The sequence below is a fragment of the Elephas maximus genome, chromosome 19 (genome assembly GCF_024166365.1).
Source record: "Elephas maximus indicus isolate mEleMax1 chromosome 19, mEleMax1 primary haplotype, whole genome shotgun sequence".
NCBI lineage: Eukaryota > Metazoa > Chordata > Mammalia > Proboscidea > Elephantidae > Elephas > Elephas maximus.
Genome location: NC_064837.1, coordinates 47,469,930 through 47,496,174, shown reverse-complemented (window position 1 = coordinate 47,496,174; position 26,245 = coordinate 47,469,930). Strand labels below are relative to the sequence as shown.

The 26,245-nt window shown below is 55.6% G+C and overlaps 1 protein-coding gene and 1 long non-coding RNA gene across 5 annotated transcripts in view; one reads left to right on the top strand and one right to left on the bottom strand.

Moving 5' to 3' along the window:
• Positions 1-22,119, bottom strand: part of RARA (retinoic acid receptor alpha) — a 44,360-nt gene extending 22,241 nt beyond the window's left edge. Inside the window, exons 1-2 of one of the 4 annotated variants that reach the window (XM_049859216.1) lie at positions 22,032-22,119; positions 597-1,144 (exon numbers count right to left, since the gene is read on the bottom strand). In XM_049859216.1, the coding sequence (XP_049715173.1) occupies positions 597-774 (178 nt within the window). In that variant the 5' untranslated portion in view covers positions 775-1,144; positions 22,032-22,119. Of the gene's footprint in view, positions 1-596; positions 1,145-1,248; positions 1,448-13,001; positions 13,215-22,031 lie in introns of those variants that run through there. The other 3 variants (XM_049859217.1, XM_049859218.1, XM_049859220.1) reach the window with 3 other exon arrangements.
• LOC126062117 (uncharacterized) lies at positions 8,881-13,052 on the top strand. Its single transcript, XR_007513980.1, has 3 exons — positions 8,881-9,041; positions 11,492-11,616; positions 12,715-13,052. It is a non-coding gene; the product is annotated as an uncharacterized LOC126062117 (long non-coding RNA).
• Positions 22,120-26,245: the final 4,126 nt, after the last annotated feature.

Sequence of the window (26,245 nt, the reverse complement as noted above, 5' to 3'; positions counted from 1 at the left end):
GGAGTTCACCCTGTCCACGAGGCTCACTCCGGTGGGCCCTCCCTCACACCCTCCCCACAAAGGGAAGCATATCTTAGCATGGCCCGTGGGCTGCACTGGCAGGGGGAAAGGAGGGGCCCAGCCAGCAAGCCTCCCTCTGTCTACCCCTTCTTTCAAGTCCTTTTACTTGAAGTCCTTTCCCTCACAGGCCCTGTGTGGGGGTGGGAGGTTGGTGGGGTGCCACTCGGCAGAGCTACCATTTCCACCCAATGTCAAGAGGTTTGTTTACTGGCCTCGGGCCTCTGTGTCTAGTCCTTGGAGCTATTTATAAGGCCCTCAATAGCAAAGCACAGAAGAAGGGCCCAAGGAGTACCGTGAGCCTGGAACAGCATGGTTTTCTCTCTCCCTCTGCCACCCAACATCAAACACAACGATCACCAAGCAGCCTACACATCCTGGGGCTTGCATCTGCAAGCCACCCAAATAATGGTCCCCTCACCTAGAGAGGACCTCAAAGCTCACTGTGCCCGTGGCAGAACAGAGGTGCTCAGAGCTCTGAGGCCCTGCAGCCCTCCACAGTCCCCTCCCACTAAGCCCCCCACCCTGCCCTGACTTACTGGCTGGAGATGGTGCGCTATAGCTGCTTACTGGAAGCTGGTGCTGGAGAGTGGTCAAGGCGCCTGGCGGAGAGAGGCCACCCAGCATTGGGGGAAAGAAGAAGGCGTAGGGGGGCACTGGGTACCCATTGAGGTGCCCGCCCCCAGGTGTCGGGCAGGAGCTGCTGTTGCTGGCCATGCCAAGCAGCCACAGTCAAAAGGGCAAGCACACAGTCTGGAGGGGGTTCTGGCAGGCTTCAGGCTGCCCCTCCTTGGGGCATGGGGCCCAGGCCCAGAGGGGGCTTGGGTGGTCAGCCCACCCCCCCTTTCTGCCCTGGCACTGCTGTCCAAGGCCAGCAAGTTAATCTCGGCCTCTTGGAGCCCCCACCCGAACTGGGGGCCAGGTGAGTTGGGGGATGTCCCAGGAGTTAGTTGGTCCTTTGGTCAAGCAGCTCTGTGGGCTGGCACTTTCCTGGGAGGGTCCAGAGCTGGCCTTCAGGGTGCCGAAAAGGCTGCCACTCCTAGATGGGCCCCAGCGAGGTGGCTGGGGGAGGCCATGTCCTGTGATGCTGCAGAAAGAGGAAAGACAGGTGAGTGGGCACTGAGGAGCGGGCACACAGGCATTCCCCGCGGAGCTCCCCAACCTGAGCGGCCGGAGATTTTCCCATGGCACCTGGCTGAGCAGACAGCTGGCACCATGCCTGGCCGGCAGAAACAGCCTGGGAGCAGGGCCCAGACACTGCTGGGGGTGGCAGGAGAGCACAGCCAGGCTGGGGAGATAGGGACAGAGCCCAGAGCTGCAGAGGGCCTCTCACTGTAATCCTGGGGGGAAAGGGCCCAAGGTGGCACCCCAGAGGATCCCCGCAGCAGAGGCCGGCAGCTGGCCCTCTTCCCCCAGAGAGGGTTACCTGAGGTCAAGATGCAGAGAATGTGTGCTGGGGGGAGGAGGGAGGGGAGGAAAAGTCGCTTCCCTAAAGCATTGGCACTTCTCAGAAAAATGACTCCTAAGCCAGTGGGCCCTCTTACACCACTTCCCCCCTCCCCAAATCCAAGTCCCAGCACCCCAGATGGGTCTGTCCCACAGGCTCTGGGAGGAGGTCTGCTGACAAACACGCAAATGGGGAAATGGAAACCAAGGACTCCTGGTATCACCCCAGTGCTTGACAGCTTGGCTGGGCCAGGGGTGGGCAGTGTGTCAGGAGGGCAGGGACTGCCCAGGATGGAAGCCCCCTGCCCACAGGCAACGAAGGGAGGGGGGTTCCCAGAGTTCACCCACATTCTTCTGTCTGCAAAAAGCAACACCCCTGGAATAGGGGTGGGAGGAAGGCAAAAGATGAAAGGCCAGATGCCCCCCACCCCCACCCAGTGTATACACAGATCCACACCCTGTTTGAACAGCTGGGACCAGAGGATATGAACAGATAACACTATGGGGCAGAGGGAGATGGAGATGAACCCAGAGATTCCACGACACAGTAAGAGAGAGACAGGCAGCAACAAAAGCAAAGAGAAAAATAAAGAGAACCACAAGACGATGCTTCAAGTCCATTTTGAATATTAAAACAAAAAAAACCAGACTCATCGCTGTCGAGTCAATTCCGACTCACGGTGACCTTACAGGACAGAGTTGAACTGCACCATAGGGTTTCAAAGGCATGGCTGGTGGATTTGAACTGCCGATCTTTTGATTAAGGGTCATGGCACTTAACCACTATGCCATCAGGGTTCCATTTTGAATATAAGAGGTTAGAAACACATAAATACGTATGTGCATATGTATATATACATATATAAAAAAAAAGAGACAGACAAAAAGAAACATGGCCAATCCAAATCACAGTGAGATACTATTTCACACCCACTAGGATGGCTATAATCAAAAAAATAGGTAATAACAAGTGTTGGCGAGGATGTGGAGAAATTGGAACCCTCATCCATTGCTGGTGGGAATGTAAAATAGTAGAGCTAGCTGTGTTGGAAAACAATTTGGCAGTCCCTCAAAATGTTAAACGCAGGGTTATCATGTGACCCAGCAATTCTACTCCTAGGTACATAGCTAAGAAATACGAAAGCATAAGTGCACGCAAAAACATGTACACAAACACTGACAGCTGTATTATTCACAACAGCCAAAAAGAGGAAACAACCCAAATGCCCATCAACTAATGAATGGACCAACAACATGTCATATCTATACAATGGAATATTACTCACCGATAAAAAGGAATCAAGTACTGATACATAACACAACATGGGTGAACCCTGAAAGCATTATGCTAGTTAAAAACAGCCACATATTGTATAATTCCACTTACATGAAATGTTCAGAATGGCAAATCTATGGAGGCAGAAAGTAGATTAACGGTTGCCTAGGGTCGGGGAAGGAACCCCGGTGGTACAGTAGTTAAGCGCTCAACTGCTAACCGAAAGGTCAGTGGCTCAAACCCACCAGCCACTCCACGGGAGAAAGATGTGGCAGTCTGCTTCTGTAAAGATTTACATTCTTGGAAACCCTACATGGCAGTTCTACTCTGTCCTACAGGGTCACTAAGAGTCAGAATCAACTTGACCACAGGGGGTTAGTTAAGGCTGCGGGCACAACTGTTGAGGCACTGGGTTGCAAACCAAAAGATCAGCAGTGGGAACCCATCAATCAATGCTCAGCAGGAGAAAGACCTGACTATCTTTTCCAGTAAAGATTACAGCCTAGAAAACCCTATGGGGCAGTTCTACTCTGTCCTATGGGGTCACTATGAGTTGGAATCTACACAGGCACACAAAAACAACAACAACAGGGTTGGGGGGTGGGGCTTAGGGAAATGGGAAGTGACTGTTAATGGCGGGGGCTCTTTTTAGGGTGATGAAATGTTCCACAAGTGATTTTGGTGAGGGTTGCACAACTCTGTGAATATACTAAAACCATGAAATTGTATACTTCAATTGAATGGATTCTATAATATGTGAATTACATCTCAATAAAGCTGTTTAAAAAGAAAAGAAACAAGGCCACAGACCCAAAATTAGGACTGCCTCCCTTTCGGACCCTCCCCCCGCCTCCCAAGCTCAAGCCATACCAGGTTCCAGGCTCCAGGCTCAGACCTGGCGTCCAGGGGACATGCACATGACCAGCATTTGGCTGAGGACCAGACCTGGGACTGGGGAGTCCCTGCCAAGGGCACTGTGGAAAAGGCCAGGACTTCTGGGCCCAGCTGGGCAGGCCAGCCTGTTCTGGGCTGGGGGAGAGCAGGAGGGGAACAGGTACGTGGTGCTAGTGAGGGGACAACTGCCCCAGGAGTGAAATCTGGACCTCGTTAATACCCGTGATTTTTACTGTTACTAATTATGACCGCCTCGTCCCTGCGTGAGGTGCCCCTTCCCTCCCCAGGCCCCTGCCCGATTCCCTCTCAGGCTGAGGGCTGACGTCAGAGGAACAGGGGCCCCACCCACCCGACCAGCTGCCGCCCTGCCCCCCCCCCACACCCCTGTGGGGCCCCACACAACGGGAACTTGAGCTGGGGGAGCCAGGCAAGGGAAGGAGGGGTTGGCTGAACCTCACCAGTGTCGACAGCCAGACCTTCACACACAAATGCACACCACACACTTGCAGAAACTGTCACGTCCGGGTGGGCAAGAGCACGCTTGCGAGCCCCAGCCTGTGTGTGTGCAGGCACGCACGTGAGGAGAGGGAACCTGGAGATACCATCTCTCCACACCTGGGCTCCACCACACAATGAACACAGTTCAGGGCTACAGGCACGGGCCTGGGACACAGCCCCACACTGTGTCCCAAACAGCATATTCTCTGGCTCTCATGCAGCCAAGGTTCTCCCTGTGGGCCCAGCCCATGTCCAGTGCCTCCCCCAACACACACGGGGGCAATGTACACAGAGATGTGCCCCCCAAAAAACTGAGGTGGGTTCACAACTATGCATAGTGGACTTCCTCCCTAGAGGTGAGGCCCAGGAGGCAGCTGACCCCAAGCAAGGCCTTCTGAGCCAAGGCTGAGGCCTACAAGGCCATTCACACCAGACCCCCAGCACCCTGACCCAGTTTTGAGAGGTTCAGTTTTTGGGAGGTCTCTCCAGAAAGGAGATAACCACAACCAACTTAGAATTAATACTTCAACTCTGCCCCTAAGGGGTTTGAAATTGGACCAAACTTTAAGCCCCCCGCCCACAGATATACTCCCTAGGGAGAGGCTGCAAGGCTCCCTCAACCCCTATGAGAGGCTCCAGCACACCCAGCCCAGCTCAGCCTGCAAACTTTCCTGCAAAGTTACTCAGCTCCCTGGGGAGGGCCTTGAGCTGCGGAAGGGGATAAAGGTCACATGAATGGGCCAAGGGCCTGGCTGGCCAAGGAACAGGGATGGGCAGAGGTAGGGATAGTGGGGGCAGGGGCAAAAGAGCACAGGCCCTGACTTCCAAGGTTGCCTGGAGTCATAACCTCCGGGAAGACGCCTGGACCCAGGCCCCCTGCACCTAGGGGTGGAGAAGGCACCATTAGAGAATCAAAAGCAGCCCCAAAGAGAGGGAAAACAAACTACCCACATCCAACCTCCACCCTCTGCCACCACCTCCACTGCCCACAGATACCTTCCCTCAAGGGAGAAAAAACCACAAGCCCACACCTCCCAGATATACTGAGCCCAGCCTCCTTCCCCCCACACCTCCCAGATACACTGAGCCCAGCCTCCTTCCCTCGACACAGCAGAAAAGGGGGACAGGGCTTAGAGTATCTGCCACTAGCCACTCTCCCTGCCCACTGTGGTCTCCCTCACTCCTAAAAGGTGCCAGAATCCCTTCCTCGGTGGCAGGCATCCCCAGCTGCCTATTCATTCTATCCCTAGAGTCACATACCTAGAGAAAAAGGAGAGGGCTGGTTGAACCCAGAAGGTGGTAGAAAGACCCAGAGGTCTGAAAGATGAAATCTCAGCTCTGCCACTCCAGGTGACCTTAGACAAGTCACTTCACCTCTCTAGACACCTGTTTACTCGTCTGTGAACTGCCTACCTCAACAACAGGGTGTGCAATTAGAGAGAGAAATCCTGGAAAGCACCTAGCACAGAGCCTGGCACACCAGAGAGGCCCGGTAACTGGTGCCCTCCCCTCCCCTCCCCTCCCCTCCTACCCCACCTCTCACCAGCATCTCTCACCAGGGCCTCAGCGGCCTGTCTGCTTTCCTATCCCCCTCAGGAGACAGGCCCAACATCTGTTGACAGGGCTGGGAGGGAGAATCACCCTATTTTCCAGGGTCTGCTTCCCACCAGACTGAGGAGAGGGATGTGGGGAAAGGGATATTCGGGGTGTGGGTGGAGGCCTGACCACAACCTTTTCCCAAATTCCCTGGTTTCATTTCACAAACCAAAAAAGGGAAACTTCTGGATTTGAGGAGGGGAGGAAAGAAAGAGAAAGAGACCATTTCCTCCCCTACCCTCAGGAGAGAGGAACCAGGGGTCCCCAAGCCCAGCTGAGTCCAGCCTCCTTTCTTCAAGCATTCATTCTCTCTTCTCTGCTCCCCAACTCCACCCCCACCAGCAATGGCTCCCAAGGAACAGAAGAAGCCAGGCACTCCCAGAGGGGCTGAGAGAAGGAGACAAGAATTGGGGAGCTTAAAAAAGGGGGAGACAGGGGGTTTCCTAAGCATTCTAGACAGTCAATGAATCATATGCAAATGACACCCAGAGCTCAAGCTCAGCTGGGGGTGGGGGTTGGAGGGGGAGACTCCAGACCTGGCAGAGAAACAAAGACCTGCTCCCTCTGGACCCCCTACCCTGCCAGGAGCTGACAGGGCAGGGCAGGACAGGGCAAATTTCAAACTAGAACAGTAGGCTGGAGCTATTTATAAACTTTCCAGGAAAACACACTTACACACATACACAAAGCCACAGCCTCTCCCTTCCCCCATGTTCCTCAGATCTGTGTGTGTGGAGGTAACCACTACTCCCTTTTTTCTTTTTTCCAGGGGCTCCTCTGTCCAAGGCTCTCGCCCTCCCCAGCAAGCCCACAACCAGGCCATGGGGGTTACCTGTTTGCCTTCCCTCACCAGGATATGGGCTGCAGAAGGCCAGGCAAGCCAGCCTCACTTTAAAACAGACCTGGCAGCCTTCCACCCCAGGAGGGCCTGAGAAGGATCACCTGGGAAGGGGGCTGGGACAGGAAGAGGGCACCTCTTCTCCACCAAGTCGTGGAACTACAGGCCTGGCTCAGTAGGGATTTTGTTTGAAAACCTGCCTCAAGTATATGCAGGCTCTGAGCATGTCCTCAGAGGGGAAGGGAAGGCTTAAGTCCAGCCTCTTGCCTCTGGGTGCTGCACCCAACCTATTGCCTCAAAACGCAGCATCCATCCACAAGAGTGGGTCAGATACCTCCTTAATTTGGACCCCACCCTGCCCAAGGTTCTGCTTCAGCTACACGGAGCTGCCTAACCTCCACGCACCACAATCTCAGCGTGACTGGATACGAGGTAGAAAAGACAGGTGGACAACCCAAGCCCAGGTTCTGGGAGGAGGAAGCGGAGGTCTCTACCATGTAGGGCAGTGCTCCCAATTCCTCCACCCCAAGGACCACATCCCAAAGAAAGACAAGTTCGCGACCTCAGAAGCCGTGAGTGGCCGAAGGGCCCACTCAGAACCAGAGCTGAAGTCTCCCACTCCATGTTCCTTCAGAGCAGAAAGTAGGTAAAAGGGCAGGGGGCAGCCCAGGCCTCAAGGAGAGAGACCAACCCACGGGAAAGGAAGAAAACAGGAAGAGGAAGAGATGATCCAGGCAAGGCCACCACCAGACCACAGGAGTGTGTGGACCATACAAAGGCAGCTCTGTCCTGGGTAGGGAACCAAAGGGGCACAGACAAAAGGGGACCCCCCCCCCCGTCTGGAAACCACCGCCCTCAAGCTCAGCCTGGCATGGGGCTTTCCCCACCCTCACCGTGGTAGCTGTCCCCCTCACCACTGCCTCCCCCCATGCAGGAAGCCCATCTCCATCGCAGGGAAACAAGGAAACACATCTAGAGGCTGGGGCAGGGGTTGGGGTGGGGGCTACAGCAATCCCTCAGTTCAGCCCCAACCCTGAGACTACCTCATTCTGACTCCTAGAGCAGAGAGTCAGCAGAACTCAGTGCTACCAGCCCCCTCCCAGCATCACTCCCTGGGGACTCAGGCTGTGGGGAAGCTGAGAATGACACCCCTGGCCCCCCCTTCAGGATATCCTTTTGGCTCTGACCCCAGACCAGGCCTGACTCAGACTATGCCCCACCCCATGCCCCTCCACCAGGCAACCCCCCCCAGGAACTTCCTACTCCACACCCGTCCAGTCAGCTAGGGCTACAACTAGAGGGAATCTCTACTGCCTCCCTCCCCAAATGACAGGGAATCCCACAAGGGAGAAGAGAATGGGTCCCAGAGCTCACGGTCTGCCCCTTCAAGAACAGGGCCTGCAAGATCAGGGAGAGGCTGGCACAGGCTATGTGTGTAGGGGAGAGGACAAGGACAGTCTGCAGAGCCACCACCTGTCTACCCACCCAAAACACACACAGCCACGGATACCGCCCAGCCATAGAAACACTCAGCGCCTCTCCTCCCAGCCATAGAAACTCCCTGGGAAAGGTAGTTTCCATTAGAACAACGAAGGGGGAAGCCTCCAAAATTGTACAAGTGGGTAGGCAAGGCAGAGGTTCCACAGAACGGGCCTCCTTACACTGGAAAGGGCCCTGGCTGGAGGGAAGACGGTTTGCAAAATCAGTCAGACTCACACAGTCACAGCCACAGTCAAGCAGGGCCAGACGCGGTCACAGTCTCCCCAACACAGTCTGAGTAGGTGGCTGTGACTCCTTCCCACAGACAGAAGTCTGTGGGGGCCCTGGGGGATCTGGGGCATCAGAGACCACACACACTCAGCCTGAAACAGCCCCCTAGTCAGGTCCTCCAAGCCCCCCCCCCCCCCGACTATGGGCCTTGTGGGGAGAGGCAGCTCCCTCCCCACAAGAACCAGGGGTAGTGCCCACAGTGGCCATCTCCATGGCAACCAACAACAAACAGCCAGGGAACCACAGTGGGACAGGAAGTGACAGCCACGTGACAGGAAGACTTTTTTGGGGGGGGATGAAGATTGTTAGCAGCCCCTGGGGAATCAGCTGTCCCCCAAGTTTTCCCCACTTGGAGCTGGAAGGAAGAGGGGCCTGGAAGGTGGACACCCCTCCACTGCAGTGTGCACTGATTGGGGTTGACAGGGCTCTCCTTCCCCGCCTGCCTGCCACTTACGGTTCCCCCCCCTTGGCCCGCCTTCCCTCCACTTCCTGCCGTGACTGGAGATCAGAGAACTCCCCACCGCAGCTTCCCCTTCTCAAGTCTCGATTCCTGGGCTGAAGGTTTCACTTTGGGGCAAGGGACAGAGGGAGAGAGGACTGGGACCCGCGATAGGACCCAGGGGGCAGAGGCTCCAGGAGGAGGGGCCGGGAGGGAGCTACTCCAAGGTAGGTGTGTACACACAGGCATACGGCAAGTGGGTCATGGTGACACGCCGTATGTCTCTGTCGGGCACAGTGACACTCACGCAGGCTGCATGACCTCAGGAAACTCTGGGGGGAGGGGACGGAGAGCCAGAGGATCCCTCACCACCGCCAGGTCTCCAGCCTCTGGGGTTCACCACAGGCGTCTACAGGCTTCCAGGCAGCCAAAGTCCCAACTCTGCCCAGCCCTCTCCGCCTCTCCCCTGCCTTTTGTGCTAAGGAATCCCCCTCCCTGCTCCAAGGTGCCCGCCCAGACGAGGGCACCTTGGCTGGAGGTGGGGGGAATGGAACCTCCCTCCACCCCCCTCCCCTTCTCTGCAGATGTCCCAGACTATATTTAGCCCAAACCAGGCGGCCAGCCAGACTCAGACTCCCCACTGGCCTGGAGCTGAGCTCCCAGTTTTTATGCAATTAAAACATTAACAGAGAACCACCCCCATCTACACTCCCCCCTACACCCCCTAGTACTGCTAGGCCAGCAGAGCTCTGAAAACTTGAAGGAGGGCAGCCCCTCTCTGCAGCTAGTGGGGGTGGGAGGCGGTCATTGGCAATAGCACTAAACTCATCCCCTTGCCCATCTCCCAGGCCCTGCCCCCACAGGCAGGACAGGGGCATCACCCATGAGACCGGGTTGACACTTGGAGCGGGGAGGACAGGCTCTCCTTATTTAGGCCGGAAGGGAAAGGCATACGCAGTGGTAGTGGGAGGGGGAATTGCCTAGCCGCAGAAATTCCACCTGTCATTCTGCAGCCCCCTCCTGGCCAGCTCCAGTTACAGGGCTGGGGGTTGGCAACAGGTGCGGGCCAGGCTGGCAGCAGCCTAATCCCCCACCCCCTCCCCAGGCTGACAGCAGTGCCTGGGGGTCGGACAGGGGCCCTGGATGGGATGTTGGGTAGGAGATGGAGGCATCGTTGCCTAGTGGGTAGGGGGCAGCCCACAGCCCTTCTGTCAGCCCCAGCTCCTGGCCCCCGTGATGGGATGTGTGTTGTGGGGTCTGGGGAAGCCAGGGAAAGCTTAGTTCCATAGCACTTATTGCCTTTCCCCATGATGCCAGGCAGGCGCTAGAGTGTGGGAGGTCTGTCTGCCTGCCTCTTCCTCCTCTTCCTCTCCAAATTCCAGGAACAGGCAGGGGAGGCTCCAGTTGCAGGGGAGAGAGAGCAAAGGCGGGCGGTCCCAGCTGGGAGGGGGTGTTGGATTGGGAGGCAAGATCCAGAGGCAGCAAGAAACACCCACACCCGAGCCAGACGGGGGCACACACACCGACGCTGACACATTCTCACACTGTAGGCCAGGTCCCTGCACGCAGCCCACCCTGCGGAGACACCCAGACACCCTCAGCCAATCCTGCCAACTCCCAGAACACTCCCCGGACACACACGGAGATCCAGGCCCTCCCTCTCATCCACCCGCAAGCCGTGTGGGCTCCAGACAGCCAGCGGACGGAGGGTGGAGAAGGGAACAGAGGGAGGAGAGAATGCGGGCGTCAGAGAGGATGTGCAGCCAAAGCCCTGGGAGTTTGGGGTATCAGTTGCCACACTCCTTTCCCAAAACCCAGTAAGTCAAGACAACTTTGGTCATCCTGCTAGGGACCCTGCCAACTTCCCACACTCCCAAAACCACCGCCACCAGAGAGGGGTGGGCATGCTGGGCAAGAAGAGATACCCTGTTCATTAGTCAAAGGGATGGTATTACCTTCCCCAGGTGCCCATCCCCCTAGATCCCAGGCAGTGCTCCCAAATAGACCCTGCAGAGCTCCACACACCCACCTCCAGCCCATGCCTCCCAGAGGACAGGAACTGGACATTGAGGCTTGTACTTTTAGGCAGACCCTACCCTTACATCATCACATACTGCTAGGGACCATCCCACCTAAGACCCTAGAGTCTGAGCAAGGAATGACATGAGGTGGGGCAGGAGTTCCAGAGACCAGAGCCAGCTTCCAAGACCAAATGATTTAGGGGAAAGGGAGCTTATTGTCTGGGATCTGGGTCAATGCCCCCCAAAACAAACCCGAAAGTCCGCTCAGACCATGGCCTCTCCCCCACACTAGACAGGGTGCAGGAACCACGTCATGGCACGTGTGAGTGACTGTGCCCAGCGGGCTGCCCACAGCTAGCTTCCTGCCAGGCTGCCACACAGTGAGGAGTAGGAGGGGGGCTAGAGAGCTGTCCCAGGATGGCAGCAGGGGCTTTGAGGGTCAGAGTGAAGGGACAGAGACTTAGGGGCTACTGCAGAAGGGGGACAGGATTAAGTCATTCCAAACCCAGAGTCTCCTTGGAACTGTCACCGCAACTTCATTTCTCTTGCTACCCCCACAAGTAACCACCTCATGCATACTCACTCACACCCTCAAAGTCCCTCCAAATCGAAAATCCTCAACTCCCAAGGGCTTAGAGTCTGACCCTCTCTCTCAGGACACAACAGGGCCCAGATTCCCAGGCAGTGCTGATGTCTGAGCTCCTCCGAATCCACCAACATCTTTCACAGCCACAAACTCCCTGACTCCAGAGCCACCCCCTTCCTCCTCCAGGAGCTCCAGGTATTCTTTCTCTTGTTTCCACTCCCAGACTCATCCCCCGCCTCCCACAGGGGAAGCCCCAGGGCTCCAAGCCCACCCCCCACACTCCAACCTGGGGCTTCCCCTGCCCCACCTCCCATCAAGCACAAGGCCTTGGAGGAGTTTGACGCCTGAGCCCCAATTCCCTAACAAGACCTGGGGGTCCTGACTGCACCACCTCCCCAGACCAACCTTGCAGCCAGCGAATGAATGGGACAAGAAATATCTTTGAATCTACTAACCAAGAAGCTGGGGTGGGGGGTGGCGAAGAGCAGAAGCTGGGGTTAGGGGTGAACAGGGTGGGTGAGGGGATAGGAGGGCAGCTGGGTGTTCTCAGGAACAATTCCCTCCAAGAATGTATACAGACACACAATTGCACACAGCCAACAGGCAGAAGCACTTCTGGTTACAGAGAAGAGAGCAGGTGCCAGGTGGAGACAGGGGCACCCCCTCCATGCCAGCACACTGGGAATCTTATCCAAGGCAGGATGGACTAACAGAGAAATTTCTCCAAGGCTGGTACTTTGATTTCCACCCCCAACCTAGCACACTGGGGACCTGTCACCCTTCCCACAGAGCAGCATGACAGTAGGGCAGTGTCCAGAGAGGAGGGGAGGGACCTTCCTAGCTAATTTCACAGCACACCCCTGTATACATGCACACACATACACATCTGGCTAGCAGCTTCCCCGCCTCGTGGGTGGCACCAGGTCCCCGACACCCTCAGCAGAGCAAGGACGGCCAATGTATTCCATCCGCCTCTGACCCCAAAAAGATTCTATAACGCCAAGATAGCACCAGGTCCAGAGACAACCCACCACCACACACACACACACACACTGCACTAACTCCCGCACCCAATTCTGATAGCTCTCCTCTTTCCATAGGGGAAACCAGCTGAAGGGGCCCCGCCCCCTAGCCAGGTTTCCTCCGGTGAGGGTGGACCCCCCAGGCTGATTCTCTCTAAACCACAGGAAGGCTCAGATAACAGGAGAGAAAGAGGGAGGGGGCTAGTCCGTTGGGCATCCGATCTCTCCCCAAACAAGTTTGAAAGTCTTTTTGTTTTGCTTGTTTTTGAAGGAAAAAAAGAGCAAGAGTTCCTAGCGGTGGTTCTGCCACAGCTCGGGCACCAGGGACATTCACGGTAGACAACCCCAGACACCTCACGGCCACGCGCAAACACCGGCGCAGACAGACACACAGACGGGGCTCCCCCACCCTAGACACGGCGGCGGCGGGTTGGGAAGCCGAGGAAACCCGGGATTCCCGCGTTGGACTCCGCAATTCCTATCATCAGGAGCAGGCCACGGGGCCCCCAATGCCAGCGGAAGCCCGGGGCTCCCCCAAATCCCTGGGGGAGGCTTTACCTTGCAGTGGGGGGCGCGCAATCCGTCTGAAGCGCCCGGCGGGCGCAGCGCCTGCCCTGACCCTGCGCCTTGGTGCTCTCAGCGTCAGGGGTGCGGGGTCCGTTGAGAAGAGCCGTCCGGGGGACCGCGGCTCAGGGGCACGGGGCGACGGCAGCGGCCATGGTGAGTCACGTGCTGAGGCTGAAACTTTACCCGGAGCCCCAGGCTGGGGGGCGGGCAGAGGGTACCGAGAAGGGAGGAGGCTTCCCCCTCGGGCCCGCCCTGCCCATTCACGGGCCAATCACCAGTGCAAGGGCGGGGCCACAGAATCACGCCCCCCCCTTTCTTTAATAGGCCCAGGGAAGGGGGGCTCTTAAAGGAGCGACGCCGTACCAGAAGCCAGGACCGTGGGAATCTGGAAGAACCCTCCCTCAGTCCCAGAAGTGGGGACTCAGAGAGGGGAGGGAATGAAGTTCTGCGGAAAAAATAAAAGGGGGCTTGGTGGAGAACTGCGATGTGTGGTATCCTACACTCCCTTCTCCCAACCACAAATACCCACACTCACAGGGGCCTGGAGCGCACCGCCGTCCACCATACTCCTAAACCAGGGAAGAGAGGCGGGGGCGTAATATGGAAGTGGATCCAGTGGGTCCAGTGTTTCCCATATTTATAATCCTCCCCCAAGGACCAGCTGGAACTGAGAGCTATGTGACCTTGAAAAAGTCACTTCCCTTCTCTGCATTCTAATTTTCTCATGTGCAAAAAATGAGCTTAAGAGTAGACCTCCCGCATGTACACCCACTCTTTCCCCCAAAAGTTCTCCAACTCGAGCGGCCAGGGGAACCTGGCCCAACCCAACCCTTCCCCCCCTCAAGTCGCCTTCTTCAAACGGGCAGCAGCTCTTTGGGTCTTCCAGTAGGGGGCGCCAAGAGGACACCTGGCTAGAGGGCTCAGACTGAAGCTGCTTCTGGCTAGAGAAGCCGGGAGAGCTGGGATTCACGTTCCTGCTGGACAGGGTCTGAACCAACCTCCATTTTCAGAGACCCCAGACCCCAACACAGTCACAAGCCTTCTCCCAGTCTACTGCTTCTTTTGGGAGGGTCTTTCCCCCACCTCTAGCAGTTCACTGGATGGAGGGAGGCAGAAGCAAAATCACTAGGGAACCCTCCCCCTACACCTTTCCCGGGCAGAGAAGTGACCACAAGTGGCCCCACAGGACTTCACATTGGAAGGGGAAGTGCCACGTTCCCAGGCCTCCGCCCCAGTGAAGACTCTCAGCCTGATCCAGCTGGCGGAGCTCTCAGATACCATCATCGGTCTGACCACCTCCACTTTACAGAGGAGGAAAGAGGCCTGAGCGGTAAGGGGTATGTATGCCCACGGTCGCACTGGTTGCAGGGCCAGATCTGGAACTGAGGTATCTATTGTCTTCCTCTTACTTTAGCCCCCTCCCCCCACCTTGTTATGGTAGAACAAGTCGGGGGAGACATCCCCCCATGGAGGATCGGGGGAGCTAAGAAGGAGGCTTCACGCCGCTGTGCGGAGCGGGGGAAGGATGCCCCGGCAGCACGGGACAGCGCTTCCCCAGGCCCCTTCCCGCCCACTGAGCCGGCGCTGTCTCCTGCTCTCGTCTGGATTTCCGTCTGTTCGCGGTGCGAACAGCCCGCCCTGCCCCTCCCACCCTGTCCCGTCCAGATCCATCCGCAAACGTGCGCTCAGCGGGCAAGAATGCGCCAATGGCTCCCAGATGTGGACGCCGAGGCTTAACCCCTTCCCCCCCAGCCCTCGCCCCCCAATAGCCTCTCAGCTTGAACCCAGACAGCAGCAGGGGGCGCCGCCGGAGTGAGGGCTGAGCCTAGCAGGGGTTCACCCCCAGCCCCCACAGGCTCCTCCCCGGTCTAGATCCTACCAGTCCTACTTCCAGCTGAGACTAGATGGAAAGGATCGTGGACACAAAAATGCAAGTGTACGTACACAAAGCTACACTGCCTCTCACGTGGGGCAGCTAGGAGTACACACTCACAGACTTTCGTGCACACCTGCAAGCACAGGGTCAGGTACGCTCCTGCACACTTAGATTCAGGCACCCTTATGCAAATGCGCACTCTGGTCACCCATGTAGGCACCCCCACATGCATACCCAAGGCATGCAGGTATGCACAGTTATGAGGACATGGAACAAGCCCTTACAAGACAGGCGTTTGTGCACATACAAGGGCATGAAACAGAGTGGGGCGCACCGGGGGCAGACTGATGGACAGAATCCATGCACACACAAACTCACTCCCCACAGGGGGTCAGACACTCGTGCACACAAGACTGGCACCCATGTCCACAAGCAAACAATTCAGGGCAGGAGTGCTCCTTGTCCAAGGTCCAGTTCTACTCCAGCCTGACTTCAGGAGTCAGAAGAGGTCCCCAGGTTGGTGGGGGGTGGGGGGCAAGGAAGGGGATGGGCTGGAGTCTTCAACCTGCAGCAGCAGCTGAAGTCCAGCTGTGCTGGACCCCTAACAAGGTCCCTCCCTCCTCCCACCAGGGAACCTCTTGAGGAAGGGGAGAGTACCCAGAAGGCACCAGGAAAAGGGGGGAAGCCATAGGCCCAGGGGCTCATCACTCTTTAGGACAGGCACCCCTCCTTGGGGTCTACCCACTCCCCTCCTACACACAGAGGAGATGGGCTGAAGAGGGACCTGAGCAGCTGGCTTCCCAAGACAAGGATTCCCTGCAAACTACAGAGAGGCCGGCTAGGTACAGGGGCCAGTGACAGCCCCCAGTAGTCAAACAAGATTCAAAATAGCTTTAGACACCAAGGCGGGCCAATATTGGTAGCAAAATAAGGTTTCCTTCTGGCAGCCTGTGAATAACTCCTGAAGAATAAATAGAGTCCTGGGAGCCTGATCAGAGGCAGGGTGAGGGAGGCCTGCTGGAAACAGCCTCAACAAACTTTTTCCCTCCCTAGCCTCCCACAGCTCATCCCCAAAGGAGTTCCTCTCACAAGCACCTTCGTGGCCCCACCCCATTAGATTCTCACAGTCCTGAGGGGAATCTAGGGCAGGGTTCCTATTTCCATTGTGCAGATGAGGAAACAGGTTCAGAGAGCAAAGTGCCTTGCCCAAGGTCACACAGCTTGTCAGCGGGATAGTTAGGACTCACCCCCACAGCCCTCTCCACTCCCAGCACCCATTTATTCCAAATTGAACACATTTCCAGTCCACTTTGTAGCCCACTGCCTCTTCTTTTACCCCCTCAGTGGGACACATGGAAGAAACAACATCCTTGTCTGGCTCTGCAGGCTTTCGGGTGGGGCCAGGTTTATGGGTGGGACCAGGACAGCAGAGAGATTAGAGAAGCCACCGGGGGCTACACACATAATCCTTCCCAAAGCCTGGTGCCCACCTCCCCAGCAGGCATGGCCAAGTGACTCAGCTGCATCTGGGGGAGATGCCAGGGCAGTGACTCACCTACCGAGAAGAGCTGAGTCTGGCACCTTGCCAGCCCCAGGACAGAAGTGACTTAGTCACCATCACCGGGACTGTGATGCCCAGCAGGCACAGCTCAGGGATCCGGACAGGAGCAGGCTGTGCCCTCCAGAGTTACAGAGTTATCGGCGCCCCCTGGTGAAGTTCAGGCCTCAGCATCCCGGAACAAGCCATAGCTGTGCCCGCCTACCCCTTCACGCTGCCCACCTCCCACCATGCCAAGCCCTGCTCCAGTGCAGACAATTTTTGTGAGACCCCTGCCCCACCCTGCCCCCTTGCAGCCTGTCTGCCCCCTGCCCATCACTCTCCACCCACTCTCCCACCAGCCCCACCTCCTCCTGCCACCCAAGTTGTACCCAGGCTATGAGTCTCCTTTAACATGTCCTGGCAGCACCCCCTGCCCCCACAGCCCCTCTCACCCCCACATACATGCGCTTATGCACATTACGCCAGCCCAGCTTCTGCCAGCACCTGCTGAAGTACAGCAGGAGGGGAATGGGGAGGGTGGGGTGCAGGGATTGAGTTACCAGAGGCTGATGGGGTGGACTGTCACCCAATCCCTTCCCCAGCTAGTCCTCCTCCTGGGACCCAGTCTTCCTCACCCACCTGCCTCCCTCCCCACCTCTAGCTGGCAGCCTGCTGCCCTTTAAGCCCCCCTCCTCCCCCACTCCACTCAAGCTAGAAAATAAATGTTCAAGAGTATTTGTCATGCTAAGACCAGGCCAGTATATGAGCAAATGAGAGAGACAGACAAACAGAAAGAGCTCCTCTGCTCATTGATTGGGCTACAACTGCTAGGTGTGTATATTTGTGTGTATGTTGAGCCGGAAGTGGACTCAGTAACTCCCCAAGTCCCAGGAGAGCTGGCAGGGCCCAAGGGGAGTTGACAGGCTGCACAGCCTCGATCCATTTGCACTATTGATTTCTCACACACTGCAGCAGACCTGATGGGGGGGCATGATAAATCAGCCCCCCAGAGACACAGAAGCTGAGTAGAGCGGGGGAGGGGCTCCTGGCTACAATTTGTGGCCCACTGAGACGTGCTTGCTGGGGAAGGGGTGGGCAGCAGAGGAACAGGAGACGCTGAGTGGCAGGAGCGGGGTGGGAGGGGGTGCTGGATTAAGGCCTGTCTGGAACACCTCCTTCCAGCTGGCTCTGAAGCAGAGCTGATTTGAAAAACGGTGAGGGACAGATGCAGGATGCTGGCTACATAAGCAGGGCCCTGAACAACTCCAGGGGGCGCCACTGAAGTCATAGCCTAGAGAATGACACTCCTGCAGCTGTGCAACATGGTGGCCCTGGGGGCGAGGCTGAGGCAGGAGACAAAACACAGCCTGGATTCTGAAGGGACCACAGTTCTCCACTGAACTTTCTCTAGGACATTCACAGACTCTCCTCAAAACAGCGGCCCCACCTCTAGGCCTCAGAGGAGGGGTCACTTCTGATCTGTGATTTGAAGCCTGTGATAATCTCCTCACTCCAGCCCCACTCCCTTCTTTTGTTGGAGGGATTGGCAAACAACCTCCAGGGATTGGCAAACAAACTCCAGCGGTGTTCACCAAGGGCTCTGGTGAGTCTGGAGACTTGAATCCTAGTCCGCAGTCTGCCCCTAACCCATCCTGGAACTGTGGGCAAACCCCTGGCCCTCTTTGGGTCTCTAAAATGCTGGAGTTGGACCAGATGCCTCTTCTCTAAGGTGCCTCCAAGCCCCACAGCCTGTGAGCCTGTTGGAACCTGCCCAGCACCTCCATTCATACCAGTGGCCACAGGCCACCCAAACAAACCCCAGCCCTGACCTCCATCCAGCCTGGACACAGATGCTATCCACACTGTGAAGACTTAAAAAAAAAAAAAAAACCAAGCTGGGGTTGACTGGAGACCCTGCACAAACAAGCAGAGATGGAAGCAGGCCAGACATGCCTGGCCGGAGGGAGGCACCACTAGGTATGGTGCCGGACAAGACAGGAAGACAGACAGTGCATGGGGACTGGGTTCAGGTCCCAACGTAACCAACAACTGGTTGGGTGTCCTAAGGGTAAGTCACATTTCTTCTTTAGGCCTCAATTCCCCCTCTAAGGAGAGAGGGTTGTCTAGGGAGCCTCTAAAGCCCCTTCCAGTTCTGAGTCCAGTTGGACTGAATCCTGGGAACCCAGTCCATCTACCTGAGTCAGGCCCTTTCCCGCAAGGTCCTGCCCCTGCCAGCAAGCCTCCTTGCTCCATCTGCTGCCCCTCTGGCCCTTCTTCACTTTGCGCCTGCCTGCTTCCCCTCACCTTGGCCAGCCCCTCTGCCTGCCCCGTGCTTTTCTGCACGTCCCTCCTGCCAGGGGACAGACCAACTAAAAATAGTCCCTGCAGCCTTTCTTGCCCACAGCTGCCCAAAGAGCAGGAAATGAGGGGGGCAGGGAGGCCCATGTCCTGCCCTCCCCCACAAACTCCCAGTTCAGAGCCATGTCCAGCACTCCAGCCTAGGGCTAGCGCCAACTTGGCCACCTCGGAGACATCCTACACCCCTTCCCTAGGGGGAGGCCTGCCCATGAGTGCCTGCAATCACAGAGCTGCCCCTACCCAGCAGGAGGAGGACTGAGGCAAGCAGACTACAGGGAAACCTTCCCAATTTCTGACAAATCAGTGCCAACCACATTGTGGGCGCTGAAAGGGCAGGCCTGGCTCCACCAGTTGGTCTTTTGAGGGCAGAGGGAATTGGCATGGGGAAATTTGTACTGGCTTCCTTCATCTTGACCCAGCTGGAGGGAAGACAAAATAGTGCCCCAGTCTCAATTATGTTATTCCCCTGCTCCCCAAAATGTGTGAGTGCAGACTCAGGGGTTTTGATAGCCATCCCCAGATACCATGGGAAAAAAGCTAAAAAGGACAGATCTTGGCTATCTACACATAAAAGATGGAAGCCTGGAGGTGAGACTGGGCCTCGTCTGCCAGGCTGGTCAGGGCTGCCAGCCCTTCCGCGCCAGCATCTGCTGCCCTCGAGCTGAGTCAGAAGCTGGGAGAGAAGAGCCGGGTGCTACAGTGCCAGGGGCTATGGTGCCCCCACCCCTATCCCACCTGGGATTCCTGATACCTCCCAGCCCTGGGAGGAGGCTCTCCCTGTACAGCAGGAAGGAAACTAGCTTAGTGACACGCTGGAGGCCTACAGGGGAGCCCAGCACCATGAGGCAGGTGGGAAACCCAGGAGTCCTGGCACCCAGCCTGGAGAGTGAATAAGAGAAATACCTCAGAGGGGAGAAAACAGCCCAGCACAAGGCAGACACATGCTGCCCCCAGCAGCTCCCAGATGGGACCCATAAGAAGGTGCTGGCCAAAGGGGCTGGGTGGGGAGGGAGAACACACTCTGAAGAAGAGAAGGGGCTGTGGAAATGGTGAAGGGGTGGGGCCAGTCGGGCTCTCACCTCCCTCTCCTCTCCTCCCTGAGTCAGAGACACTGCCATCAAGGCCATCCAGTGCTCTCCCCCTAATCTCCAGACCCCAGCCCATCCATTCCTGGGCTTCCTCTGGCACCCATTTCCAAGGGCCAAGTGAAGCCAAGGAGTCAGCAGGCCCAAGGTGGCATTCAGGAGGCCCAGGCAGTGCCAGGGGCAGCCCTCATACCATCCTTCCACTGGCTTCTCTCCCGCCTGCTCTCAGCCGCCACACATATCTCAGCTGTCGAATCCGATTAGGGCTCCTGCCCAGTGAGCCGGACAAGGAGGCCACTGGGCAGGGGAAAGACAGGGACAAGGACGCTGGGCAGGGATGGCAGAAGGAAAGTGAAGACAGGGCTCAGGGGAAAAGGTGTTGTGCCTCAGAGGAAAAGAAGGCTGGGAGAGACATCCGTCCTTCCTAGCCACAGGCTCTCCGGCAACAGCCACAACCTGTGTTAGAATTTTGCAGCCCCTGGGGCACCAATCCTGCCAGGCTCCTCTGTCTTGGAGATGGGCAAGGATGGGGAAGGAAACTGAAGGCGAAGATCTTGACCTATATTTAGGAAGAGGAGCCCATGCTAGAACTCCTCCAGCCATAACCAGCATGTGCACTAGGCTGAAGGATTTACATGATCTTGGGGGGTCTTATGGCAGTGTCCCTCTCAGGTAGGCAGAGTTTGCTACTCATAGCCATTTTTACAGATGAAGAAACCGAGGCTTGGTGGGGGGGGACCATATGCATGCACCTTGTTAAATGACCCAAGTTTCAAATTCAGGCCTCTAAATCCCAGAAATCTCTACTTTTCCTCTGGGGGTCAAGAGCAGAACCAAGTCTGAAGCCAGTCCTTTATCCACCCTTTCCTCCAAACCCAACCCTAGGGGTTCTGGGGAGCCATGGAGGAATACAGAGCACACCCCAGACAGTTACCAGATGGGGATATGCCACCCACCCCCACCTCACACTGAGAGCTGGAGGGATTCCCGCAGTGTGACCAGTCTCTTTGATCACTCCCCTCCCCAGTCTACTATCCCCAGAGGCAAGAGACACACTCACAGTTACTCAGAGAAGTCACACACCCCACCTGCAAACCCAACAAACCAGAACGAGATGCCCTAGATCTTCAGAGAGCAGGGTCTGTCAACCCACCACGGGGAAAAAAAAAAGAGGGGAAGGAAAATTAAGTCTCTGTAAACAGTAGGTGCCATCCAGGTTTCTCCCAATGAGGCTGCAGGAAGACAGAAGCTTCAGGGCCTCCCAGCTCTGGGGTAACACCAGGAGCCTGAGGCTCTGAAAGCCAAGGAACCCAGGGAGCTGGCATGGGTGGGTGGCCTCCCCCATCTGGCCCACACCCCCTTTCCCAGCCGTCTGGGCTGAGGCTGTTCTGGCCTGGGCCACACTCTGGGATCCTTCCCCCTCAGTGCATGCAGCCACCTCTATCCAAAGCTTATAGGTCTTACAATCACATGGTCTATCCCCACATACACAGACATAACCTGAGGTGGGTGGGGGGCTCCTTGCAATATGTGTTTAGTTGTTGGCAAGGATGGGTGCTCAAGGCTGAAAGAACTTTCCCTAGAGGAAAAGGCCACCAAAATGTCCATGATCTCCTCTACCCTCCAGAAAAGCTTTTGGCCACCCAAGTATGAGATGACCCTGGAAGGGGACATTAGTTCTCCTATAAGATGAGTAGGAGTGAGGGGGAAAGTCCCAAGCCCTTTGGGTTGGGGAACAGAGAGGAAGCAAGAAGCCCCCCGGGAGCCTCAGGTCTCTCTGCTGCTCCAGCCACTCTCTCCTACCCCAGCATTTGCCAGTTCTCCTGTGTAGGTAAGGTGGGGGAAGGGGTATCAGGCAATACTGCAAAGGAAGGTACAAGGGCGTGGGGCCTGGCAGACCTTCCCCCCACTTTCCAGTCTTCGCTAGAGAACACGGGACGCTCGGGGGAAATGTCGGAAGGGCGCTGGAGGGTGCAGGAGCTCTGAGCCTTCAGACACCCTACTGTTCCCAGGCTCCTACCTCCTAGGACTACACTGAGCCATGGGGGAGGAGGAACGGGGAAAGCCTGAACTGGCCAGAGGGAGACAGCAAGATCAGAAGCAGAGAGGCCCAGGTGAAGGGGGGCCAAGGGAAAATTGAGAAGGGGTGTGCGTGGTCCTACCTGCTCAGGTGTGTGCCGGCAGGGGGGCGATGGGTTCCCAGGAGAACCGGGGAAGCCCTTTCAGCTCGATTCAGGATTCCCCCCTGCTTCTGGGTTAGGCTGCTGCAAGAGGCACGGGTTCCCGTTGGGTCCTAAAGCCCGCTCTCCACACACTTGGGCTCTCCATGCCTTCTACTAGCCCTGACTGGGTCAGCAAGTGCAGAGAGCTGAGGATTGATGGGGGAAATATAACCCACTGGAAGAAAGATGGGGGTCTGAGTCACAGGCTGGGAATAGGAACACCCCCGTCTCAAATCCACAGCACATGGATGACTTAGCTGAGAATAGACTATCACAGGACAGAAGGAAATAGACATTCCTTCCTGGCTGCCCTAAACAGATAGATTTGGGCTTTGGTGCTGGAGATGGGGTTAAGAGCTCTTTCCTTACCACTCGTCTAAGCTGTTTAGCTATTGGGAATTTTAGAAAGGGGTTATGCTTCTTTGGAAATTGCTCACTTCTATTCTCTCCCTTACAGATCCAGACAGGCTTCCCGCCCCTCCCCATTATTCCTAATGACCTATGAAGCCACCCCAGGGGAAAACTTACCTGTCCAGCAATTAAAGGGGGCAGGATGCCCTGAGAGGGAACAGAACAGAGAATCCCTGAGGGAGCAGGAGAGCAGTGGGATGCAGACCTCAAATCTTCATAAAAAGACCAGACTTAATGGTCTGACTGAAGCTAGAAGCAATCTGGAGTTCTTGGTCCCCAGGCCTTCTGTTAGCCCAAGAAAGGACCCACTCCCAAAGCCAACTCTTCAGGCAGGGATTGGACTGGACTATAAAATAGAAAATGATACTGGTGAGGAGTGAGCTTCTTGGCTCAAGTAGACTCATGAGATGCTGTCTCATTAGGGGGAGAGCAACTAGGAGTATATAGCAAGGTGCATATAAATTTTTGTATGAGAGACTGACTTGATTTGTAAACTCTCACTTAAAGCACAATAATAAAAAAAATAAAGGGGGCAGGATGGCTGTTACAAACAGGTAGAATTTTAAACCCTTATAGCTCTGTACCTTAGAGGTGTGTGTGTTGTGTGTTGGAGAGAGGGGAAGAAGAGGGATGTGTGCAAATATGCAAATATAAATGAGGGTATGATCAGGTGGGACTGGAGGAAAAGGGAGAAAAAAATAAAAGGACTTTGGGTTCCACCCATTACCAGAAATAGCAATCGTCAATGGAAGAACAGGATGCAGAACCTGAAGATCAATTAGTATCCCCACCAGCCCTTAATAGGGTCCTGAATCTTTACCAGAATGGACAAGGAAAAGAAAGGGAAGATTTTCCCCAGGTACCGCTTAGGGCAGGGGGGCTGCTTAACAATCAGATCGACTTCACAGTTACTGACCCAGTTTAGGATAGCTCAAACGGGAGGAACGCAGGTTTGGCGGGCCAGGGCAAGATGGGTGTGAATCTGCAGAGAGCTTGATTGAGAACATTTTGCAAGGAGGGTTGCTATTTCTCCAGCAGCAGAGTGGGGGAAATGTCACGGGGTGAAGGGCCGGGGGAACTCAGGGACAGACTTGAGGGAAAGGAGAGCATGGCTGCTTCCTAGAAGAGGAGAGGGCAATAGCATTGGCTCTTTCTGTCCGCAGGAAGAACTGGGGAAAGGAGCTAGATAGCAAGGATGGAGGGCCCCAGGGTAGAGTCCATGGGGTGAGCTCAGGTCATGCCATTCACCCCAATGTGCCTCAGTTCTCTCCCAGCTGTTAAACAGGGCTCTTGGTTCTTCCTAGGAGGAGTTAATGAGTGTTTACAAAAGGGCTCAGAGATCCTCAGATCTCAGCTGGGCCACCACTACTGTTATAAAGCTCAATAAGGTTGAGTGCTATTTGGGGAGGGGAAGAGTAGGGGATGAGGGAAACAGCCGACTCTTACAAACTAAGGATAAAAACCAAGCTCCAGAGAAGCACAAGCCTCAGCTGCCAAAGGATATCCTTGTGCCCAGGGATGGAGGTCACACACCCCGTACCTCTAACCACCACCAAAGCCCGGCCTCCAGCTAGCTGTAAGCAGAGTCCAGACTAGCAGCTGGTCTTCATTAACTTCAGCTTTTTCACCCCCCACTGTGAACCCACAGCTTCTACAGGCCTAGGCTAGAGGGGGCTGCCCTAGCCCGACCTTGCAGCTGACTCTGGGGTTGGGGGGCACCAAAGGAAAGGCCAAGTTACCAGCTGAAAAGAAAGTTGGAGCAAGAGTCCCTTCTCCCATTGGGAGCAAGCAAGAAAGGAGTGTGGGGGTGAGAGGGTGGAGGTGGGGGAATTTAGGGCAAACAGCAGGCAGTGAAGTCAGCTGGATTGAGGCCCAGAAACCCCCACACCCTGGGGCCAAGTCTTACTCTGGCTTTGCTTTCAGCTTTAGTCTTGGCTAGGCCCCAAACTAGAAAAGGGCCTGGCTCCCCCTTTCCACCTCCCTACCCCCACCCTTATTAAATACACATTTTATCTCTCAGCATCTTCATTATCTTAACTGAAGGAGACAAGCAAAGGATGGCCGCAGCAGAGAGCGTCAGGAAAGGAAGGGCGGGAGCAGGGAGCAGGCGCACCCTTGTTATAAAGTGCTGATCTAGCTCTTTCAGGCAGTGTGGGAAACAGAGGAGAGATCAAAGGCAGTGAGGCTGAATCAGAACTCAATTAGAGCCTTTTTAAAGAGGAGCTTGCTCTCTCCTTTCGCCAGGCTTCAGACAGGCTTTACCCAGGCCCCTTGCACCCAATTAGCTTCTCCTGCCCATGCCTTGGGGCTGGGGTTGAAAATTAAGGGGAAGCCAGAGGGCATGCCTTTTCCCCCCTCAGAAAACACACCTCTTCTGAGAAAGACCCAGGCTGTTAGTAGCTTAAAAGAGAATGTGTTCAAGAGGGCACGTTATCTTTTCAGGAAGAGCTTGAGATCACAACTTGCCCCAACAGTTAAAAAGTGGGGCAGGAAAGTAGGTTTCCCCTAACCCCTTACCAACAAAAGGCACAGCTCCTGGCCAGTCTAGGGACACTAGGTAACATCCAGACAGGTACCCCTCTTCCCTGTCTGTTGGTATGACTCCCCCCATAACAAAGGCTTCCCTAGAGCAACATGGAAGGGGCCTGAAGCAAAATACTGCTACTTCAGAGGGAGCCATTGGAATGCATCTGTGAGGGCAATAAATGCCCCACAAGTGTGCCAAGACACATTTTGTAAGAGGGCACAGGGGCCTGCTCGGCACCTTAGTGCAAAAGCACCAGCAATATTTACCTCCAGATTAGAACTGTCCTCAAAACGGAGGGCAAGGCAGCATCGAAGCGGGTCCATTTACCTGTTCATTCAACAATTATTTGTTCAATACCTACCAGGTATGGCGCCTAAGAGGTCCCTGGGTGGCATAAGCAGTTTTAACCCATCCAGTGGCACTACAGAAGAAAGGCCTGTCAACCTGTTTCCATAAAGATTACTGCCAAGAGCTGTTCTGCGCTGGTACATGTAAGGTCATCTTGGGTCAGAACTGACTCCACAGTAACAGGTATGGGTTTTTGGTTTACTGAGCCTGTGGATCACCTCTGTCTAATCCTCAACCAATCACGAGGATGGCATGAGACCAGGATTGCCATGTGTGGTGGGGCTGACTCAGTGGCAGCTAACCACCACCAGGTACCAGGCACTAAGTGTTGGAGGCAGATACAAATGTGAATAAAACCTCAATTTTGATGCTCTCTTTTGGTCTCCCTGAGTTGTAGTACCAACATCTCTCAATAGATATTTCTAAAAATCCCTAGGTCACATCTTATTCCCACTTCTCAGTTCTTACTGGTGTATCTTAAAAGCGCACTTAATAAAGAGAGGGAGCACTGGGGGGACAGAAGAGATGGCTCCGCCAACTTTTTTGATCTCTGGGGAGCTTGGACCTCACACTCTTGCCAGTTACGTAGCCACAGGGAAGTCTTTACTGAGCCAGCTCTGGGGCTGAAACCCACCCCAGCTTTCTTATGTCTGTGTTCTTTCCATGACAATACCCACCAATGCTCCAAGGAAGCTTAATCTGTTTCTTTGGGGAGAAAAAAAGAAACCAGGATATGGACACACAGCCCACCATCTTCAAGAGGAAGAATGTAGGTCAGCATCTTTGCCACTACTCCATGTGAAGAACCCTATGATCGTGGCAAATACTAGTCACCACAAGCCCATCCCATCCCGCTAAAAATCCCACC